The 22,917-nt window shown below is 47.8% G+C and overlaps 1 protein-coding gene across 1 annotated transcript in view; it reads right to left on the bottom strand.

Annotated features, from left to right (window-relative positions):
- Positions 1–270: 270 nt before the first annotated feature.
- Positions 271–22,917, bottom strand: part of bend7 (BEN domain containing 7) — a 28,868-nt gene continuing 6,221 nt past the window's right edge. The window contains 8 exon segments of the mRNA XM_055653475.1: positions 271–525; positions 1,999–2,055; positions 2,826–2,945; positions 6,568–6,793; positions 9,599–9,891; positions 12,375–12,491; positions 13,954–14,280; positions 21,227–21,301. Coding sequence (XP_055509450.1) covers positions 452–525; positions 1,999–2,055; positions 2,826–2,945; positions 6,568–6,793; positions 9,599–9,891; positions 12,375–12,491; positions 13,954–14,280; positions 21,227–21,301 — 1,289 coding nt within the window. The 3' untranslated portion in view covers positions 271–451.

Genomic DNA, 22,917 nt, shown 5'->3' on the forward strand with positions numbered 1-22,917 from the left:
TCAAATCAATTGAGAATTCAGCACCTTCCATTTCGCACTCCTGCTCAAAGCAAACTTGTTCCTTACAGTAATTCTTGGAATTATTGAACCCGACTTGAATTTTTTACTTAAAGCAAAATGACTCTCTACAATTATAATAAGCTTGGCGTGATTGGAGGGAAGCGATGCCTTCATGTACTGTCCCAGATGATCATCTCACAGCGTTTGAGATTGCTGCACCAAATTCTACTTCAAGCAACTTGAAAATACATATTCATCAAAAAAAAAAAATTGTTACGGTTAACTTGAATGTTAAATGAATAAAAGATTTATAAGGGAACATCACAACCGGTGTAGCAGATGCCCTGAGGGATGAAAGTGACAGCACGTAAATGAATATGAATGCAAAGGAGTGACTTTGATCTGGTCTCTACATGGTTTGCAATCCACTATAACATCAGCTGTCCAAACATCATATTTGAACTGTGCAGACTGGTTCTGAAGTGCTCCAGATGTCACTTGAGCTGCCAGCATTCACATTCCCACCTAAAAGAACCACACAATTCAGAGTTATTAGTCACCGAATGAAGGGAAAATAAGATTTATAAAAAGACGCAATACGTTGGGAGTAACGCAGCAGGTCGGGCAGCATCTCTGGAAGAAGTGGACAGGCCACGTTTCGGGGTGGGACCCATCTTCAACGTTTGCTCTCAACCCCATTCTCCTGCCTTCTCCCCGTAACCCTTGACACCCGTACTAATCAAGAATAAGGGGTTAGGCCATTTAGGACTGAGGTGGGGAAAAGCTTCTCCACCCAGAGAGTTGTGAATCTATGGAATTCTCTGCCGCAGAAGGCAGTGGAGGCCAATTCACTGGATGTTTTCAAGAGAGAGTTAGCTCATAGATTCAGATTCAGATTCAATTTTAATTGTCATTGTCAGTGTACAGTACAGAGACAACGAAATGCATTAGACAACGAAATGCATAGCTAAAGGAATCAAGGGATATGGGGAGAAAGCATGAACGGGTACTGATTCTGGATGATCAGCCATGATCACATTGAATGGGGGCGGTGCTGGCTCAAAGGGCCGAATGGCCGACTCCTGCACCTGTTTTCTATATTTCTAACAGGCACCTCAGCCCACTGAGTCCACGCTCACACTAGTTCTATGCTAAGCCATTTTCTCATCCACTCCCTTCACGCTAGGCAACAGGTTAGAGGGCCAATTAACCTACAAACCTGCACGTCTTTGGGATGTGGGAGGAAACCGGAGCACCCGGAGGAAACCCACGCAGGTCACAGGGAGAACGTGCAAACTCCACACAGACAGTACCTGATGTCAGGATGGAGCCCGGTTCTCTGGTGCTGTGAGGCAGCGGCACTACCTGTTGCACCACCGTGCTTTGACACTATTTCACGTCATAGGAGTAGAATTTGGGCCATTCGGCCCATCAAGTGTACACTGACATTCAATCATGGCTGATCTCTGCCTCCTAATCCTATTTTCCTGCCTTCTCCCCGTAACCCCTGACACCTGTTCTGATCCAGACACCAGGTTACTTACTCGGCCTGGATCTCGTCACGCCTTGAGATCATAAGGTCATAACAGATAGGAGCATTGACAGAACCCTGAAGAAGACTCGACCCAAAACGCCACCCATTGCTTCTCTCCAGAGATGCCGCTTGTCCCGCAGAGATACTCCAGCACTTTGTGTCTCTCTTCCTCTAAAATCAAATGTACTTGTACGATTACCACTCATGCATCATCAGATTATTATATTATTGAGAAATAATTTCACATTTTACAACTGTTACATGAAGTACGTTAGAACCCCTCTGCACTTTATACTAGGAATTTTAAGGATGACTAGACTAAGTGGGACCCGTTAGGTCCCTGTCACACGGGCGGCCTGGTCCCCCAACGTAATATTCCACCACTCACCCCTTCCCCCAATGCAAGTATTATAGACAAAAAATAAATATTTGGGACATGTTTGATATTAGCATCAAAATTTTACCGGAATTTAGAATGAGACTGGTTCCCATTTTCCCGCCGGAGTCAAACGTTTCGAGAACTGGAAATTTAAAAACAATTAATTAGTAACCAAACCCTGATCTGCAAATGATTTGCTAAATTACATAATACACATTCTTTAACGATGTAACTTTAAGTTTACAAATTAAGAGTTGTGCAAGCTTTTGGTGCAAGGATGTCGCCAGGACTTGAGGGCTTAGAGAGTAGGGCTAGGATAGTATTCCTCCGAGTGCTGGAGGCTGAGAGGTGATCTTAGAGAGGTGTTTCCGCACTGTGTCTAAACTAAAAACAATTAATAGACAAACCATGGGAGGATCTTGGAACACCTGGAGAAAACCCATCCACATACAAACTCCGTGTAGACAGCGCCTGTAGTCAGGATGGAACCCGGGTCTCTGGCGCTGTGAGGCAGCAGCTCTACCCGCTGCGCCACCGTGCCGCCTTCATTAAATAGCAGTGGGCAGCAGTCCTAGTCTCACGCTCACACCCAGAGTTACCCTTGAGTCAATTTTATTCGTCACATGCTTCTGAAGGTGCAGTGAAATGAATTTGCCAGCAGCGATACACTTAAAAAGAACACACAATACACAATAAGATTTAACACAAACATCCACCACAGCATTCTTCACTGTGGTGGAAGGCACAAGGTTCGGCTAGTCCTCCTCCTTTGTTCACCCGTGGTCGGGGCCATGAATCCTCCGCAGCCGATGTACAGGCCCTCTCGTCGCGATGATCCAAACTCTGACGTCGGGACGGTCTAACACACTCCGCGGCTTGGAGTTCCCGAATCGACGTGCTACATTTACTAACCTGAACCCCGCTTTAAGCGTTTTCTCGCCAGCTTGATTTGATCCTGGAGAATTTGTATCCAATCCTTTGGCCCGGGAACTCTGTCAATCCGATTTAGAGTGCAATATTTTTCTGTGAAAACTGAAATTTTACATTTCATTAGTTCAAAGTCTCGGGCGTGTGGATGAATTGGTGCCGAGAGCCGGCAGCCCGTGGAATTGTGAAATGTGGGAAGGCAACTTTCACAACAAGCTGCTCCAAGAAAGAGGCAACTGACACTGATGTAAAGGAGTAACTAACACACACTATATAGGTAGACAATAGACAACAGGAGTAGGAGGAGCCCATTCAGCCCTTCGAGCCAGCACCGCCATTCAATGTGATCATGGCTGATCATCCACAATCAGTACCCCGTTCCTGCCTTCTCCCCATATCCCCTGACTCAGCTATCTTTAAGAGCCCTATCTGTTCTGTTGTGTTGAGGCAAAGCAAGGATTTCATTGTCCCATCAGGGACACATGACAATAAACTCACTTGAACTTGAACTTGAACTTGGCTCTCTCTTGAAAGTATCCAGAGAACCAGCCTTTCACAACTCTCTGTGTGAAAAACTGTTTCCCCATCTCCGTTCTAAATGGATTATCCCTTATTCTTAAACTGTGGCCCCCGGTTCTGGACTCCCCCAACACCGGGAACATGTTTCCTGCCTCCAGCGTGTCCAGACCCTTAATAATCTTGTATGATTCAATAAGTTCCCCTCTCATCCCAACTCTCTGTGTGAAAAGTAGTAATTAACACACACTAAATAGAAGGGGGACAAATTTGCTGGAGAAACTCAGCGGGTGAGACAGCATCTATGGAGCGAAGGAATAGGTGACGTTTCGGGTCGAGACCTGGAGAGCATCTATGGAGCGAAGGAATAGGTGACGTTTCGGGTCGAGACCCTTCCGGGTCTCGACCCGAAACATCACCTATTCCTTCGCTCCATAGATGCTGCCTCACCCGCTGAGTGACTCCAGCATTTTGTGCCTATCTAAAAGAGTAGCTAAAATAGGTAATCTGTACTTAGTTACTTCCCTTACTAACCAATGTACTGCTTTATTATTATAACCGCTGCCGACTACACTATTCATATTATCGTAACCCAACACATGCTGGCAGTCCACGCTGCTACACAGCTGAAGCAACATGCTGCCGTGTATTATAAGTGCCTTTTAATAAATACTGCTGTACCACGTTCCTGAGTACTGCTGAGAGAATGGAGCGGCTGGGCTTGTACATTCTGGCGTTTAGAAGGATGAGAGGGATTGTCATTGAAACATGTAACATTATTAAGGATTTGGACACGCTAGAGGCAGGAACGCTGTTGAGTTAGCTGTTGCACCATTCACGGGCACACCACACCACACCACACAGATACTATAACAGCACTTGGACAGGGGTCAGGGGAGAATGCAGGAGAATGGGGTTAGGAGGGAAAGATGATCGAATGGCGGAGTAGACCTGATGGGCCGAATGGCCTAATTCTGCTTCTATCACTTATGACCTCATGACAGGTAAGTCAAGTCAAGTTTATTTGTCACATACACATACGAGATGTGCAGTGAAATGAAAGTGGCAATGCTCGCGGAACAACAAAACAACCAAACAAATTATAAACACAATCATAACACACATATTATTTTTCATAATAAATAATAGAAGGAAAAACGTTCTGTACAGTTAGTCCCTGGTGAGAAAGGCGTTTACAGTCCGAATTGCCTCTGGGAAGAAACTCCTTATCAACCTCTCCGTTCTCACTGCATGGCAACGGAGGCGTTTGCCTGACCGTAGCGGCTGGAACAGTCCGTTGCAGGGGTGGAAGAGGTCTCTCATGATTTTGTTTGCTCTGGAGTTGCACCTCCTGATGTATAGTTCCTGCAGGGGGGTGAGTGAAGTTTCCATAGTGCGTTCGGCCGAACGCACTACTCTCTGCAGAGCCTTCTTGTCCTTGGCAGAGCAATTCCCAAACCAGATGGTAATGCTCCCGGACAAGATGCTTTCCACCGCCGCTGCGTAGAAGCACTGGAGGATCCTCAGAGACACTCTGAATTTCCTCAATTGCCTGAGGTGGTAAAGGCGCTGCCTTGCCTTACTCACGAGTGCTGAGGCGTGTGATGCCCATGTCATATCCTCAGAGATGTGGACTCCCAGATATTTAAAACAGTTCACCCTATCCACAGGATCCCCATTTATACTCAATGGAGTGTATGTCCTCGGATGATGTGCCCTCCTAAAGTCCATGATCAGCTCCTTCGTTTTTTTGATGTTCAAGAGGAGGCTGTTCTCCTGGCACCAGAGTGCTAGATCAGCCACCTCCTCCCGGTAGGCCCTCTCATCATTGTCTGAGATCAGGCCCACCACCACAGTGTCATCAGCAAACTTAATTATTGAATTGGAGCTGAACCTAGCCACACAGTCATGTGTGTACAGGGAGTACAATAGGGGGCTGAGGACGCAACCCTGGGGCGATCCTGTGCTCAGGGTGAGGGACTTCGATGTATTCCCTCCCATCTTGACTACCTGGGACCTGGCGGTGAGAAAGTCCAGGACCCAGGCACACAGGGAGGTGTTGAGCCCCAATTCCAGTAGCTTTCCGGCCAGTCTGGTGGGGACTATCGTGTTGAAGGCTGAAGGCTGATAGGAAAGGATTGCTCCCGATGTTGGGGAAGTCCAGGACAAGCGGTCACAGCTTAAGGATAAGGGGGAAATCCTTTAAAACCGAGATGAGAAGAACTTTTTTCACACAGAGAGTGGCGAATCTCTGGAACTCTCTGCCACAGAGGGTAGTCGAGGCCAGTTCATTGGCTATATTTAAGAGGGAGTTAGATGTGGCCCTTGTGGCTAAGGGGATCAGGGGGTATGGAGAGAAGGCAGGTACGGGATACTGAGTTGGATGATCAGCCATGATCATATTGAATGGCGGTGCAGGCTCGAAGGGCCGAATGGCCTACTCCTGCACCTAATTTCTATGTTTCTATGATTCTATGATTGCAAGGATATGGGTCAAATGTGGGCAAATGGGACGAGCTTAGGTTGGGCTTCTCAGTTGACACGGACAAGTTGATCCAATTGGAAGGCCAATGTGGTCTTCTATGTAACTAAAGTAACCTCTATAGTGGGGTGGGAGATTGCAACCTTCATGTGGTCCACCCGGTATCGACAAATGCAATCAACCTGGCGTGCACAAACAGAAGATCAAACAAGTTGTCCTACAGCTTTAGGCTGTGCACGCCGTACACAAGAAGAAGGAGAAGACTTCTATAGTGGGGAGGGATCATTCTTTTCAAAAAAATCAACCACTGTGTGCGTAACACTGAAGGATTCTACAGCCTATTAAAGATATAACATGTATAGGACAGGTTTAGAGGGATATGGGCCAAATGCAGGCAGGTGGGACAAGCGTAGACGGGGCATGTTGGTCGGCGTGGGCGAGTTGGGAAGAAGGGTGACTCCATGTACCATTGGTTCATATTACTGGAGCAAAGTTGGGCCATTCAGCCCATCGAGTCTACTCTGCCATTCAATCATAGCTGATCCATTCTCTTGCCTTCTCCCCATAACCCCTAACACCTGTACTAATGAAGAATTGGTAAGGTCCCATGGGTTTATCTGCTCTGTGACGTACTGCTTACAAGAGGAACATCTTTGAAGTATGGTGAAGATCAAGGTAACTCCCTCGCTAGCCCACCATGTAGCATCCAGATCTAGAGATGAAAGTTACCTTTTATTGCCCCCACGATGTTCTGATCCAGCCCCTTCCTGTTGTCATTGGCTCCTCGCTTCCTCTTCCCGTTTGGGAGGGAGTTCGCCAAGGTGCGGTCGTCAAAAAATGCGGAGACGAGCTTGCGGAAGAGCAGGCTCCCGGTGCGGGAGTAGTTGAGCAGTATGGACTCCAGCTGGGACTTGGGGATGAGCACATCGTAGCCTTCTGCCAGGCGCACCTCCGGCTGCCACAGCAATGCCAAACACACAGTTAACATCCTCATCACACAGTTAGAAACATACACAATAGGTGCAGGTGTAGGCCATTCGGCCCTTCGAGCCTGCACCGCCATTCAATGTGATCATGGCTGATCATCCAACTCAGTATCCTGTACCTGCCTTCTCTCCATACCCCCTGATCCCTTTAGCCACAAGGGCCACATCTAACTCCCTCTTAAATATAGCCAATGAACTGGCCTCAAATGGGGCCGAAACCCAAAGGAAATAGGCAACGTTTCGGGTCGAAACCCGAAGGGTTTCAGGACGAAACGTTGCCTATTTCCTTCGCTCCATAGATGCTGCTGCACCCGCTGCGTTTTTGGCTGATCATCCAACTCAGTATCCCGTACCTGCCTTCTCTCCATACCCCCTGATCCCTTTAGCCACAAGGGCCACATCTAACTCCCTCTTAAATATGAGAGGAAATCTTATTGAAACATAAGATTATTGAGGGTTTGGACACGCTAGAGGCAGGAAACATGTTCCCGATGTTGGGGGAGTCCAGAAGGTGGACAAAAATGCTGAAGAAACTCAAGTCACTTTTATTTCTATAGAAACATAGACAATAGGTGCAGGAGTAGCGGCCATTTGGCCCTTCGAGCCTGCACCGCCATTCAATATGATCATGGCTGATCATCCAACTCAGTATCCCGTACCTGCCTTCTCTCCATACCCCCTGATCCCTTTAGCCACAAGGGCCACATCTAACTCCCTCTTAAATATAGCCAATGAACCTGTGGCCTCAACTACCCTCTGTGGCAGAGAATTCCAGAGATTCACCACTCTCTGTGAAAAAAATTCCCTAGTGGGTGTAGGATAGTGTTAGTGTGCGGGGATCGCTGGTCGGCACGGACCTAATGGGCCGAAGGGCCTGTTTTTGCACTGTATCTCTAAATTAAACTAAACCAGGCGGCAACTCACTCTGATTCTCAGCTTTGCTTCGTGATTAGTAACGGGGTGGAAGATTGAAAGGGTCCGTGGATAAGGCAGGGGAATGGGGTTGAGAGGGAACAATAGATCAGCCATGATCGCATGGCAGAGTAGGCTCGATGGGCCGAATGGCCTAATTCTGCTCCTGTAACTTATGAACATGGACATGCAGGTCATCCACAGACTAATTCCTGTCGTTTTCTAGGAATGTGGTCAGGACATCGAGTGCAGTTCTGGTCACACTGTTACAGGTACAGGGAGAGGGTTTTTATGTTGAGGGTGTCCTGAGAGTGTGTGCCCGTGGCTTTGAGATTGATGAAGGGAGATGCAGGAAAGTGGAGACTGGGGGTTCTCTCTGCATTTATTGTGGGTCCAAAGATGGATCAACGTTGTTCCCAGCAGATTCATTACAAATTTTGCACGGAGACTAAGGAATGGGAACCTTTTGAAGCGCAAAACAGGTATTTGAGCTAATTATAGTGGGAAAATACTCAAAGCAAACTGAATTCAAATGACAGACAGGGCATACATTGTTCTTAATCACTGATTATTAACATCCGCCTATTGTACAGAATCAGCGTGAGAGTCTCATTATCAAGAACCTGCATAACTTATCAACTTCTCCAAGTAAAAGTAAACTTTAAAAAGCCTTGTGTAGTCAAGAACTGCAGATGCTGGTTTAAATCGAAGGTAGGCACAAAATGCCGGAGTAACTCAGCAGGGCAGGCAGCATCTCTGGAGAGAAGGAATGGGCGATGTTTCGGGTCGAGACCCTACTTCAGACCATGCATTCGGGTTAGGGACCCCAGAATATTGATTTCTCTAACTTAAAGTCACCCCCCGGCATTCCCTCTCTCTCCATCCCTCCCCCACCCAAGTCACACCAGCTTCTCGTTTACACCCAACAAACAGCTAACAATGGCCTGTTTCCTTTGTCATCATTACTTTGTTGCATATCCTTCATTCATTGTTCTTTATCTCTCTATATCATTGCCCATATATATATTTTCCCTTCCCCCTGACTAGTCTGAGGGGTCTCGACCCGAAACGTCACCCATTCCTTCTCTCCAGAGAGATGCTGCCTGTCCCACTGAGTTACTCCAGCTTTTTGTGTCTATCTTTTAAAAAACCTCAGTGAGTTTGTACTGATCTATCATGACGCAGCAGTATAGGACCATGGCCAGGCTGCATGTAGTATTGCGTGCAGTACTGGTCGCCCCCATTACAGGAAGGATGTGGAGGCTTTGGAAAGGAGGGGGGGGGAGGTTTTTAACGTAACGATTCCTGGATTAGTGGCCATTAGCTTTAAGGAGAGGTTGAACAGACTTGGATTGTTTTCTCTGAAGCACTAGAGGTTGGTGGGTGGGGGGGGGAAAGACCTGATCAAAAGATACAAAGTTCTGAGAGGCATGGATAGGGTAGACAGTCAAGGGCCTGACGATTTTTTTCGGCGACTTGCCGGCACCAGTCATTAGTTGCCGAAAATTTTCAACATGTTGAAAATCCAGAAAAAGGTACGACTGTTTGGGCGACTACTCACCAACATAGTCATCTACTCACGACCATACAGGTGTCACGTGTCGACAAGTCACGGGGCAACGCCTGTACGGTCGTGAGTAGTCGCCCAAAGAGTCGTACCTTTTTCTGTAAAAAAAAAAAAATTGAGAAAACCCATGCAGGTCACGGGGAGAACGTGCAAACTCCGTACAGACAGCACACGTTGGTCGGGGTGGAACCCGGGTCCCTGGCGCTGTGAGGCAGCGACTCTACCCGCTGCGCCGACGTGCCGACCGTCACTTTGGATGGAAGCCAACGCTGCAAGTCCAGTAGCGTGCACTCACCTCCAGAAGATCGCTGTTGTGCACGCTCTCCAGATCGGGGATACAGGAACCTGCGACGCATGCTGGAGCGGGGCCGGCGCTGGCATCTGTGCTCAGCCTCTCGCTGGCTGACGTACGGTTCCTCTCCGCCTGGGACTCGCTGACCATCTGGTGCTGGAGGAGTTTGCGACTGGGCTGCGTCGGTAATGGTCTCAGCCGGTGGATCAGTCTTTTCTTAATGATCTTATTCCGAAGCAGATTGGATCGGAGGGGGTTGGTGTGGGCTGTGGGGACTTGCACTGTGCTCTGGGGACCTGCAGGACAAGACAAGAGCAACGTCAGCACGCAACTAAAGCTTCTAACTGTACGCGTGGCAATAAACTAAACTGTAGCTGTAAGTGTTTACTACAAAAAATAGTGACCACTGCCCAGTCCATCATCGGCTCTGACCTCCCTACTATCGAGGGGATTTATCACAGTCGCTGCCTCAAAAAGGCTGGCAGCATCATCAAAGACCCACACCATCCTGGCCACACACTCATCTCCCCGCTACCTTCTGGTAGAAGTTACAGGAGCCTGAAGATTGCAACGTCCAGGTTCAGGAATAGCTACTTCCCCACAGCCATCAGGCTATTAAACTCAACTCAAACAAAACTCTGGGGTGGAAGATTGCAACCTTCACGTGGTCCGCCCTGCTTCGACTAATGCAATCAACTCGACATGCACAAACGGAAGATCAAATAGAACAAGTTGCTCAACAACTTTAGGCTGTGCACGCCACACAAAAGAAGAAGACGAAACAAAACTCTGAACATTAATAGACCATTATCTGTTTATTTGCATTTTATCTGTTTTGTTTATTCATGTGTGTATATATTTATATAATGGTATATGGACACACTGATCTGTTCTGCATTCATGCCTACTGTATTCTGTTGTGCTGAAGCAAAGCAAGAATTTCATTGTCCTATCTGGGACACATGACAATAAACTCTCTTGAATCTTGCATCTTGAGATTAAAAAGTATGGCAAGAAAATGCCACTCAGCAGGTCAGGCAGCATCTCTGGAGAAGGGTAGTGAATCTGTGGAATTCATTGCCACAGGTGGAGGCCAAGTCAGTGGATATATTTAAGGCAGTGATAGACAGATTCTTGATCAGTACGGGTGTCGGGGGTTATGGGGAGAAGGCAGGAGAATGGGGTTGGGAGGGAGAGATAGATCAGCCGTGATCGAATGGGGCAGTGGACTTGATGGGCCGAATGGCCTACTGCTCCTAACACATGAACATGGATAGATGAATGTTTTAAACATAGAACTAATGTGAGAGAGTTATATCGGGCTCTTAAAGATATCAGAGTCGGGGGTACTGATTAGGAATGATCAGCCATGATCACATTGAATGGCGGTGCTGGCTCGAAGGGCTTACTCCTGCACCTGTTGTCTATTGTCTATTGTAAACAGGTGATCAATGGTTAGCCTGGTCTCGGTGGGCCGAAGGGCATGTTTCCAAGCTGTATCTTTCAATCAACCAATTTATTGCGTACTTCCGGTATCTATTGTTCACTCGACGAAAATGAGGAATTATTCACTCTTGGTAAACTAGGAATTTCACTGCACCCCGGTGTGTGTGATATTAAACTCATTTAAATCGGTTTAATGCTTGAAAATGTAGAGGAAGGAACTACAGATGCCGGTTTACACTAATAATAGACACAAAAAGCTGGAGTACCTCAGCGGGACAGGCAGCATCTCTGGAGAGAAGGGACCCTTCTTCAGAATTTACGACCCAAAATTGACATCTATTCCTTTTCGCCAGAGATGCTGTCTGACCCACCGAGTTACTGCAGCTTTCTGTGTCGACCTTTAATGCTTGAAACTGCTAGATCTGCTGTCACGTCAGTCTGAACAAGGGTCCCGGCCGAAAACCGCACCTATCCATGTTCTCCACAGATGCTGCCTGACCCGCTGAGTTACTCCAGCACTCTGTGAAACGTCACCTATCCATGTTCTCCACAGATGCTGCCTGACCCGCTGAGTTACTCCAGCACTCTGTGAAACGTCACCTATCCATGTTCTCCACAGATGCTGCCTGACCCCCGCTGAGTTTATTCTGACATTTTGGATCTTTTTTTTTTAAACCAGCATATGCAGTTCCTTGCTTCTCCATTTTACTGCCGGTAGGCATTGTGTTGCAGTGTAATAGAGCACGGAAACAGGCCCTTCAGCCCATCATGTCCATGCTGACCGAGATGCCCGATCTGCCTGTATTTGGCCAATATACCTTCAAGTGTTTCCCATCAATGTCCCTGTCCAAATGTCTTTTAAATGCGTTTATAATATCTCTCTAATACCTCCCCGGCAGCTCATTCCACATACCCTCCACTCTCTGGTGTGAAATAAATATCCCTCAGGTTCCTATTAAATCTTTCCCCTCTCACCTTAAACCTGTGACCTCTGGCTCTTGTCTCTCTACTCTGGGTAAAAGATTCCCCTTTCTTCACTTTAGACTCAGTTCCCCTGCCCTGTGTAAAAGACTCATTCTATCATCGAGTCATAGGATTCATCCAATCCATTCCCCTCGTGATCTGGTACACCTCTACACCATCGCCCCTCATCCTCCTGCGTTCCAGGGAATAAAGCCCCAGGCAGCTCAATCTCTCCCTGTAGCTCAGGCACTCCAGTCCTGGCAACGTCCTTGCGAATCTTCCCTGCCCTCTTTCCAGCTTGACGACATCTTTCCTGTACTGGACTGGAATGGGAAGATTGAGAACAAGTGGCCCTGATCTCTCTGCTCACCTGCCTGCGCCTGCATCAGCTCCCGCAATGTCCGCAGCTCCTGCAGGATGGCCTGTAGCGTGGGCTGGCAGTCACACATGCAGCAGTTAGTCTCCAGTGCAGAGTACGTCATCTCCCCTGCAGAGAATAGGCAACATGGACAGCACCATCAATCCCCATTCAAGAAATGGCTGGCACAGTATGGCTCATGGATATGCAGGGAATGGAGGGATATGGATCACGTGCAGGCAGAAATTAAATTAATGAATATTTAAAATGAGGTGGCGCAGCAGTAGAGTTGCTGCGTCTCAGCACCAGAGACCAGCGATCCCCGCACAGTCCACCACACACACTGTCCACCACACACACACACATTGGGGACAATTTTACATTTAATACCAGGCCAATTAACCTACAAACTTGTACGATTTTGGAGTGAGGGAGGAAACAGAAGGGCGAAAGCTGGTCGGTGCGGACTCGGTGGGCCGAAGGGCCTGTTTCTGCACTGTATCTCTAAACTAAACTAAACTCATTATTTCATATTGTTATTATATTATAACAGTCACCATACTCAAACATGTTTAAACGTTGACATTTCAGGATAATGCCAGCTGTCTGATTGACAACAAAGGGGATTTGAAAGATTTTGAGGATTAATTGTGGATGATCAGCCATGATCACATTGAATGGCAGTGCTGGCACGAAGGGCCGAATGGCCTACATCTATTGTCTATTGAAACACTATTTCCAATGTTGTTCATTTTCACAAGATCCACTGCCATGTCCAATAGCTGGTGCCTTGGACTAGGAGGTGTAACAGGATTGGGCCATGCACTTCCTTCAGGGAACATAGAACAGGCCCTTCGGCCCACAATGCCCATGCTGAACATGAGGCCAAGACCAACTCTTAACATCCCTCCATTTCCTGCATATCCACGCGCCTATCCAAAAGCTTCTTAAACACCACTATCGTATCTGCCTCCACCCCCATCCCCGGTTGTGCAGGGCCCTAGTGAGACCACACCTGGAGTATTGTGTGCAGTTTTGGTCCCCTCATTTAAGGAAGGACATTCTTGCTATTGAGGGAGCCCAGCGTAGGTTTACAAGGTTAATTCCCGGGATGGCGGGAATGTCATATGCTGAGAGAATGAAGCAGCTGGGCTTGTATATTCTGGAGTTTAGAAGGATGAGAGGAGATCTCATTGAAACATATAAGATTATTAAGGGTTTGGACACGCTAGAGGCAGGAAACATGTTGGGGGAGTCCAGAACCAGGGGCCACAGTTTAAGAATAATGAGTAAGCCATTTAGAACGGAGACAAGGAAACACTTTTTCTCACAGAGAGTTGTGAGTCTGTGGAATTCTCTGCCTCAGTGGAGGCCACTTCTCTGGATACTTTCAAGAGAGAGCTAGATAGGGCTCTTAAAGATAGCTGAGTCAGGGGATATGGGGAGAAGGCAGGAACGGGGTACTGATTGGGGATGATCAGCCATGATCACATTGAATGGCGGTGCTGGCTCGAAGGGCCGAATGGCCTCTACTCCTGCACCTATTGTCTATTGTCTAAAAAAAAAACTTCATAAAATAAACATAACATACCGTTACTTTCCAAGATGCCTTGAATTCTGTCGGTATTAGGGTCGACGATGGGTTTAGATGACCTGGAGCCTTCACCGCCGTATCCTCCTGAGGCAAAGGGATCGTGTGTTTGCACGTGGACATCTTTCCAGACCAGAGCCTGGGGTGAGTACGGCTCATCACGCTGAGCACCGCGATGCAGCCAGGTTACGTCTCGCGGCTCCGGCTCCCTCTTCCCCCCACCTCTGCCCTGCATCAGGGGCTGGTGGATCCTCACACTGTTGGCTCTGCTGTCCAGCAACCGTCTCATCCCAGATACCTGCTTCTTCACACCCTCGCAGACGTTACCTGTAACACACAACATCAAGAGATAGCCTTTAGACTTTAGAGATACAGCTCAGAGACAGGCCCTTCAACCCACCGAGACCGCACCGACCAGCCATCATCCTGCAGAACAGCACCAACACCATCCCACACAAACTTGCAATCATTTACAATTTCCCCAAAGCCAATTAACCTGCAAACTTGTGCAGGAAGGAACTGCAGATGTCGGTTTAAGTCGAAGGTAGACACAAAATGCTGGAGTAACTCAGCGGGACAGGCAACATCTCTGGAGAGAAGCAATGGGTGAGGTTTCGGATCAAGACCCTTCTTCAGACTCTCGACTCGAAACGTCACCCATTCTTTCTCTTCCGAGACGCTGCCTGTCCCGCTGAGTTAGTCCAGCATTTTGTGTCTACCTACAAACCTGCACATCTTTGGAGTGTGGGAGGAAACCGGAGCACCCGGAGAAAACCCACGCAGGTCACGGGGAGAACGTAACCTAAACCTGAAGACCATTACTCCTGCTCTGCAACCGGGGTGATTAATTTAAAATTGCCACACTGAGTGAGGTGATTGTGTGTTACATATCTGTACATGGGTGAGACTGGAGCATGAGATGTCTTACCACAGACAGGAGAGAGGGAGAGGGGAGAGGGGGAGAGAGGGAGAGGGAGGGGGAGAGGGGGGGGAGAGGGAGAGGGAGAGGGGAGAGAGGGGAGAGGGAGAGGGGGAGGGGGAGAGGGGAGGGAGGGGAGAGGGAGAGGGGAGGGGAGAGGGAGAGGGAGAGGGAGAGGGAGAGGAGAGGGAGAGGGGAGAGGGAGAGGGAGAGGGAGAGGGAGAGGGAGAGGAGGGGGGAGAGGGAGAGGGGGGAGAGGGGAGAGGGAGAGGGGGGGAGAGAGGGGGGGAGAGAGGGAGAGAGGGAGAGAGAGAGGGAGAGGGAGAGAGGGAGAGGGAGAGGGAGAGGGAGAGGAGAGAGAGGGGAGAGGGAGAGGGAGAGGGAGAGGGAGAGAGAGACCTTTGCATTTCTTCAGTAATAAATGGATATCTATTTGGAGCAGCTGGCAACAAGCGGGTATACTGAAGCATCGACCTGTGAAATTAGATTTGGATTGTTTTAATAAAGAGATACTATAATATTCCAAAGGTCTCTCTCTGTGTTACTCAGCTGTGTGATATACAATGCTTTTACTTACAATGAAGAGCGTTTGTGGTCAAGAGGCACTACTGTGCTTTGTTGCAGTCGGAAAAAGGGTTTAAATGCCTTCCGTGAACCTCATACTGAGAGTTGAGAGCAATCTTGCCCGAGTACAATCCCCTGAGAATTCCTCTGCCCGCTTCATTAAGACACGTCAAGAGTTTGTTTGTCACATACACCAGTTATGTACGGTACAATTACATTTGTAGGTTTAAGTTTATTATTAGTCATGGTAACCGAGGTACAATGAAACGGTAGTCACAGAGTGCTGGAGGAACTCAGCGGGTGAGGCAGCATCTATGGAGTGAAGGAATAGGCGACGTTTCGGGTCGAGACCCGGAAGGGTCTCGACCCGAAACGTCGCCTATTCCTTCGCTCCATAGATGCTTTCCAGGTCTCGACCCGAAACATCACCTATTCCTTCGCTCCATAGATGCTGCTGCCTCACCCACTGAGTTTCTCCAGCATTTTTGTCGACCTTTGATTTTTCCAGCATCTGCAGTTCTTTCTTAAATAAATTTGACACGTTTTCGAGAAAATGTAGAAACTGCAGTTGCGACTTTATACCAAATAAAGACACAGAGTGCTGGAGTAACTCAGCGGATCAGGCAGCATCTGTGGAGAACATGGATAGGTGACGTTTCACAGAGTGCTGGAGTAACTCAGCGGGTCAGGCAGCATCTGTGGAGAACATGGATAGGTGGCGTTTCACAGAGTGCTGGAGTAACTCAGCGGGTCAGGCAGCATCTGTGGAGAACATGGATAGGTGACGTTTCACAGAGTGCTGGAGTAACTCAGCGGGTCAGGCAGCATCTGTGGAGAACATGGATAGGTGACGTTTCACAGAGTGCTGGAGTAACTCAGCGGGTCAGGCAGCACCTGTGGAGAACATGGATAGGTGAGCAGGGCGGCACGGTGGAGCAGCCGTAGAGTAGCTGCCTCAAAGCGCTAGAGACCCGCTGAGTCAGGCAGCATCTGTGAAGAACATGGATAGGTGCGTTTCACAGAGTGCTGGAGTAACTCAGCGGGTCAGGCATCATCTGTGGAGAACATGGATAGGTGGCGTTTCACAGAGTGCTGGAGTAACTCAGCGGGTTAGGCAGCATCTGTGTGAAGAACATGGATAGGTGACGTTTCACAGAGTGCTGGAGTAACTCAGCGGGTCAGGCAGCATCTGTGGAGAACATGGATAGGTGACGTTTCACAGAGTGCTGGAGTAACTCAGCGGGTCAGGCAGCATCTGTGGAGAGAAGGAATGGGTGACATTTCGGGTCGAGACTCTTCATCAGCATGGTATCTGGTAGCTCCATTGTTGGTTGGGGAAGGTGAGATCTCAAGAGAAATAATATGGAGCACTGGCAAACCAAGGGTTTCGGCCCGAATCGTTGCCTATTTCCTTCGCTCCATAGATGCTGCTGCACCTGCTGAGTTTCTCCAGCACTTCTGTCTACCTATAGATGGGTCATGTTGGGCAACATGGGCAAGTTGGGCCGAAGGGCCTGGGACCACGTTGGTATGACGCTACTAATGAAATGTAACCAGCTGTTAATGTTCAACTGCGGTCCTTTCGAAATACGTTCAAAACAAAACAGTATGTGCCTTGCTTTATTGAACTTTGTAACGACTGATCAGTCCAACATATCTTGGCCAGCCTCCCTTGTTGTACTCTCTGCAAGCTGAATATTATTCAAACCACTCCAGCACTTCCCCCATTTCCACTCATTCATCGCTCCGATGTTTGGTCCTATACACTGGCCTCTAATTAAACTCTCCTCAACCTTCCCAGTTTTGACCCTGCTACACGCCACCCCCACAACTTTCCAAGACATGACATTCTCACCTTTCGAAGTCCCCCAAATGACATCTCCCACCACTCAGTTTGTCGACGGTCGCTTTCAGATACGGAAGTTCCGTTTAGTTTATCGTCACATGTACCGAGGTACAATAGATAATAGACAATAGGTGCAGGAGGAGGCCATTCAGCCCTTCGAGCCAGCACCGCCATTCAATGTGATCATGGCTGATCATCCCCCCGATCAGTACCCCTGTTCCTGCCTTCGCCCCATATCCCCTGACTCCGCTATCTTTAAGAGGCCCATCTAACTCTCTCTGGAAAGTATCCAGAGAACCGGCCTCCACTGCCCTCAATAAGTGGCAGAGAATTCCACAGACTCACAACTCTCTGTGCGAACAGCTGCTTCCTCATCTCCATTCTAAATGGCTTACCCCTTATTCTTAAACTGTGGCCCCTGGTTCTGGACTCCCCCAACATCGGGAACATGTTTCCTGCCTGTAGCGTGTCCAAACCCTTAATAATCTTATATGTTTCAATAAGATTCCCCCTCATCCTTCAAAATTCCATAGTATACAAGCCCAGCCGCTCCATTCTCTCAGTATGACAGTCCCGCCATCCCGGGAATTAACCTTGTAAGCCTACGCTGCACTCCCTCAATAGCAAGAATGTCCTTCCTCAAATTAGTCAGTCAACAATACATGATTACAATCAAGCCGACCAAAGTGTACAGATACAGGATAAAGGGAATAACGTTTCGTGCAAAGTAAAGCCAGTAAAGTCCGATCAAAGATAGTCCATGGGTCTCCACTGAAGTTGATGGGAGATAGACACAAAAAGTAACTCAGCGGGTCAGGCAGCATCTCTGGAGAAAAGGAATAGGTGACATTTCAGGTTGAGATCCTTCTTTAGACTCAGGGGGAAGGGAAACAAGCGATATAGGCGGTGATGTAGAGAGATGTAGAAGAAATGAATGACCGATATGCAATATAGTAATGATGAGAAAGAAAGGCCATTGATAGCTGTGTGCTAGGTGAAAATGAGTTACAGACAATGAAACTCACCAGGACGACAGCGAAACTAGCTCAACGTCTGGGAGGGGGGAGGGGACGGAGAATGAGGGGCTGCAAGGGTTATTTGAAGTACATTTTTTGTAAACTAGCACCTGCAGTTCCTTGTTCGTACTTATGACCATAAACCTAATTTGACCTGATGCATCTGGAAATGAAGTCAAGCCTCCATTCAATTGTTTGCTCATAATCTTCCGTATATAAAAGTGCAGGTTTATTAAAACCAGCGTTGAGGAGTTGGGAACCTGGAATGGTTCATCTTACAGCAGTGTAGCAAAAAGACTAATTGATAGACATGTTCAAAATTGGCCACAAATGGCTGTGGAGGCCAAGTCAATAGGAATTTTTAAAGCAGAGGTAGATAGATTCTTGATTAGTGCGGGTGTCAGGAGTTATGGGGAGAAGGAAGGAGAATGGGGTTAGGAGGGAGAGATAGATCAGCCATGATTGATAGACTCGATGGGCCGAATGGCCTAATTCTATCACTTATGACCTTATAACGTCATTAGGCAGGAAGTGTTTCACTGACAATGGAGCCATAACTACTTCCATTTGATTCTTCCTCAAAAGGAATTACAAAGTGAACATTACAGATATAAACACATTTATAATTATACATTTTAAACACTCGGCTTGACCTTGGAACGAAAGACAAATAATTTCCCTTTGAAAAAAAATACTTGAGTTTATCAAATGTAAACTCAAACAGCTGTTCCTGTCACATGCTGCTTGCAGATTAATAACAGCATGATCCGCAATAAAATGCAGCTTTGACAAAATGGGAAATGAAGGTTAATTCCCGGGATGGCGGGACTGTCATATGCTGAGAGAATGGAGCGGCTGGGCTTGTACACTCTGGAGTTTAGAAGGATGAGAGGGATTCTTATTGAAACATATAAGATTATTAATGCAAGAAACATGTTCCCAATGTTGGGGGAGTCCAGAACCAGGGGCCACAGTTTAAGAATAAGGGGTAAGCCATTTAGAACTGAGATTAGGAAACACTTTTTCACACAGAGAGTTGTGAGTCTGTGGAATTCTCTGCCTCAGAGGGCGGTGGGGGCAGGTTCTCTGGAAGCTTTCAGGAGAAAGCTTGATAGGGCTCTTAAAGATAGCGGAGTCAGGGGTTATGGGGAGAAGGCAGGAACGGGGTTACTGATTGTGGATGATCAGCCATGATCACATTTAATGGCGGTGCTGGCTCGAAGGGCCGAATGACCTACTCCTGCACCTATTGTCTATTGTCTATTGAAAATTAGTGTTGGGACTTCTTTATTCAAAGTACTTTTGTTTTGTGTTAGACAATTGTAGCTGAAGAATTTTGCTCGGCTTTTTATTATTTTTTATTAATATATCTTTCGGCAATTAAATGCTATCTGCAAAGCCCACATCCCTTGTATGAACTGGGTGGCACAGTGGTGCAGCAGTAGAGTCGCCGCCTTACAGCGCCAGGAACCGTGGTTCAATCCTGACTACGGGTGCTGTCTGTACGGAGTTTCTCCGGGTGCTCCGGTTTCCTCCCACACTCCGAAGACATGCAGGTTTGTAGGTTAATTGGCTTCGGTAAGTTGTGAAATTGTCCCTAGTATGTAGGACAGTGCTAATGTTTGTGGTGGTCGCTGGTTGGTGCGGACTTGGTGGGCCGAAGGGCCTGTTTCCTCTAAAGTCTAAAGTAAAGTCTAACTAAAAAGATAAAGGTTTAGTTCAGAGATGCAGCATGGAAATAAACGCTTCGGCCCACCGAGTCCATCACGACCGACCATTGATCACACTAGAAACACTAGAAACTAGAAATTAGGTGCAGGAGTAGGCCATCAACCAATCGAGCCTCACCGCCATTAATATCAAGGCTGATCACACTCAGTATGTACCTGCCTTTCTCAACATACCCCCTGAGGAATTTCAGCCACCAGGGCCAGTCTAACTCCCTCTTAAATAAGCCAATGAACTGGCCTCAACTACCCTCTGTGGCAGAGAGTTTCCAGAGATCCACCACTCTCTGTGTGAAAAAAGTTATTCTCCTCTCGGTTTTAAAGGATTTCCCCCTTATCCTTAAGCTGTGACCCCTTGTCCTTTGACTTCCCCAACATCGGGAACAATCTCCTCAATCACAATCTCCGTTGATCGGGATAATCTTGACAAGTCCCTCCAACATATGAGGGAATTTTCATTTGCCAAGCTCAGTCATACAAATCGGGGGGAACAGAACACACAAAATACATTTTAACATAAACATCCACCCAGTGACTCCTCCGGGTTCCTCTCTGGGAGGCGAAAAAAGTTGGATCTCTTCCCTCCTTTGCCTCTCCCGAGGTCTGGGGCGAGCCCTCCGTTGACGGGATGTTGACTCCCTCCGCATCGGGCGATCGCTCCTGCATCTGGGGGAGCTCCCCCGCGCCGGAACCCCGCGTCAGGAGCGATCCGACCGCGCCGGGATGCTCGAAACCCCAGGCTGGTCGAAGGGATCCCGACATCCCGCCTCTCCCGAGACTGCGAGCTCCCACGTCCACGCCCCGCGGTAGTGCCCAAGGTCGCTCCAGCTCCATCGATGGTAGGCCGCAGAACGACCGGAGAATGCGATCCGAAAATTAATCGCATCTCCGGCAGGGTAAAAAACTGAAAAAAAGGTTTCCCCCTCCCCCCGCATAAAACAAACCGGAGAACATTTACACAAACTTATAATACACACAAATTTTTTTAAAAAAAGACAAAAAACAAACAGACTGTTGGCGGGGCTGCCAATCGTACGGTGGTTATATGTTTGAAGAAGGGTCTCAACCCAAAACATCACCCATTCCATCTCTCTCCAGATATGCTGCCTGTCCTGCTGAGTTATTGCAGTATTGTGTCTATCTTCTGTTATATATTAATGCACATGGAACGCACACACACACAGGTGTAAGGAATACATACCTGAGACAAACATTGAGTCCTGGGTGTGGTCTACATTTTCACTGCTGCTGTCTGAACTATTATCGTCCTGGCAATCTGTAACAAATATACGATGAGTTCATAAATACTTACGTCAGCACCAGTACCCATCCTAAATCAATAATTACAATCTGTGACAAGTCACAGAAAGAAATATAAATCACATTCTGACATGTTAGGGCCTTGCAAAAATCCAATTTCCTTAATAGGATATGAATAATACCGAACAACATTCATCTAAAAGTACAATCAACCTCTACCCCCTGAGAATCTACACGGCTATAATCTGCATACAAATCCCTTTCCTTCTTGGTCTCCTCTCATTGTTCCAAACATTTAATGGTCGGCACGGCGGCGCAGCGGGTAGAACCGCTGCCTCACAGCGCCAGGGTCCCAGGTTCGATCCTGGCCTCGGGAGCTGTCTGTGTGTGTGCAGAGTTTGCACCTTCTCCCTGGGACCGCGTGGGTTTTCTCCGGGTGCTCCGGTTACCTCTGACATCACAAAGACGTGCGGGTTTGTAGGTTAATCGGCCCCTCTGTAAATTGTGGGGAGTGGATGAGCAAGTGGGATAACATGGAACTGGTGTGAACGGGTGATTGATGATTAGTGTGACAATAGACAATAGGTGCAGGAGGCCATTCGGCCCTTCGAGCCAGCACCGCCATTCATTGTGATCATGGCTGATCATCCCCCAATCAATACCCCGTTCCTGCCTTCTCCCAATATCCCCTGACTCCGCTATCTTTAAGAGCCCTATCTAGAAAGTATCCAAAGAACCGGCCTCCACTAACCCTCTGAGGCAGAGACTCATGTGGACTCGGTGGGCTGAAGGGCTTGTTTCCACACTATATCTCTAAGGTCTAAAGACAGGTAGGTTTGTAGGTTAATTAGCTTCTGTAAAGTGCCACCAGTATGCGGGATAGAACCAATGTATGTGTGATTGTTGATCAGCGTGGTGGGCTGAAGGGCCTGTTTCCATGCTGTAACTAACTACGGTACCGAGCTTCCTGAGTGAGGCTGCCCCACCGGGGCAAGTGGAGAGCGTATCCCCACACACCGACCGGCCTGACACTCACTGATGGGGAGATGGGCTCTTGGAATAAGGTGATTCACTCACCACAGCGTTCAACACACCAACACACCACTTGGTTCAGTTTAGGAGAGAGCTGCAGATGCTGGTAAATTCGAAGGTAGAAAAAATGCTGGAGAAACTCAGCGGGTGAGGCAGCATCTATGGAGCGAAGGAATGGGTGACGTTTCGGGTCGAGACCCTCCTTCAGACTAATGTGGGGGTGGGGGGGAGAGCCGTCCTGACCTCCCATCTACCACTTTGGAGACCCCTGGTCCGAGGGCCTTTCGGATTATTTTTAATTGGACTTTACTGGATTTATCTTGCACTAAACATTATATTCTTTATCCTGTATTTACCCTTCCATATCTCTGTGTCTCGCTCTCCCCTGACTCTCAGTCTGAAGAAGTGTCACGACCCAAAACGTCACCCATTCCTTCTCGCAAGAGATACTGCCTGTCTCGCTGAGCTACTCCAGTTTTATGTGTCTGTATTCGGTGTAAACCAGCGTCCGCAGTTCCTTCCTACATTTCCTATACACTGTGGACAGCTTGATTGTAATCATGTATTGTCTTTCCGCTGAATGGATAGCACGCAACAAAA

Source organism: Leucoraja erinacea, chromosome 22 (genome assembly GCF_028641065.1).
Source record: "Leucoraja erinacea ecotype New England chromosome 22, Leri_hhj_1, whole genome shotgun sequence".
Lineage (NCBI taxonomy): Eukaryota > Metazoa > Chordata > Chondrichthyes > Rajiformes > Rajidae > Leucoraja > Leucoraja erinaceus.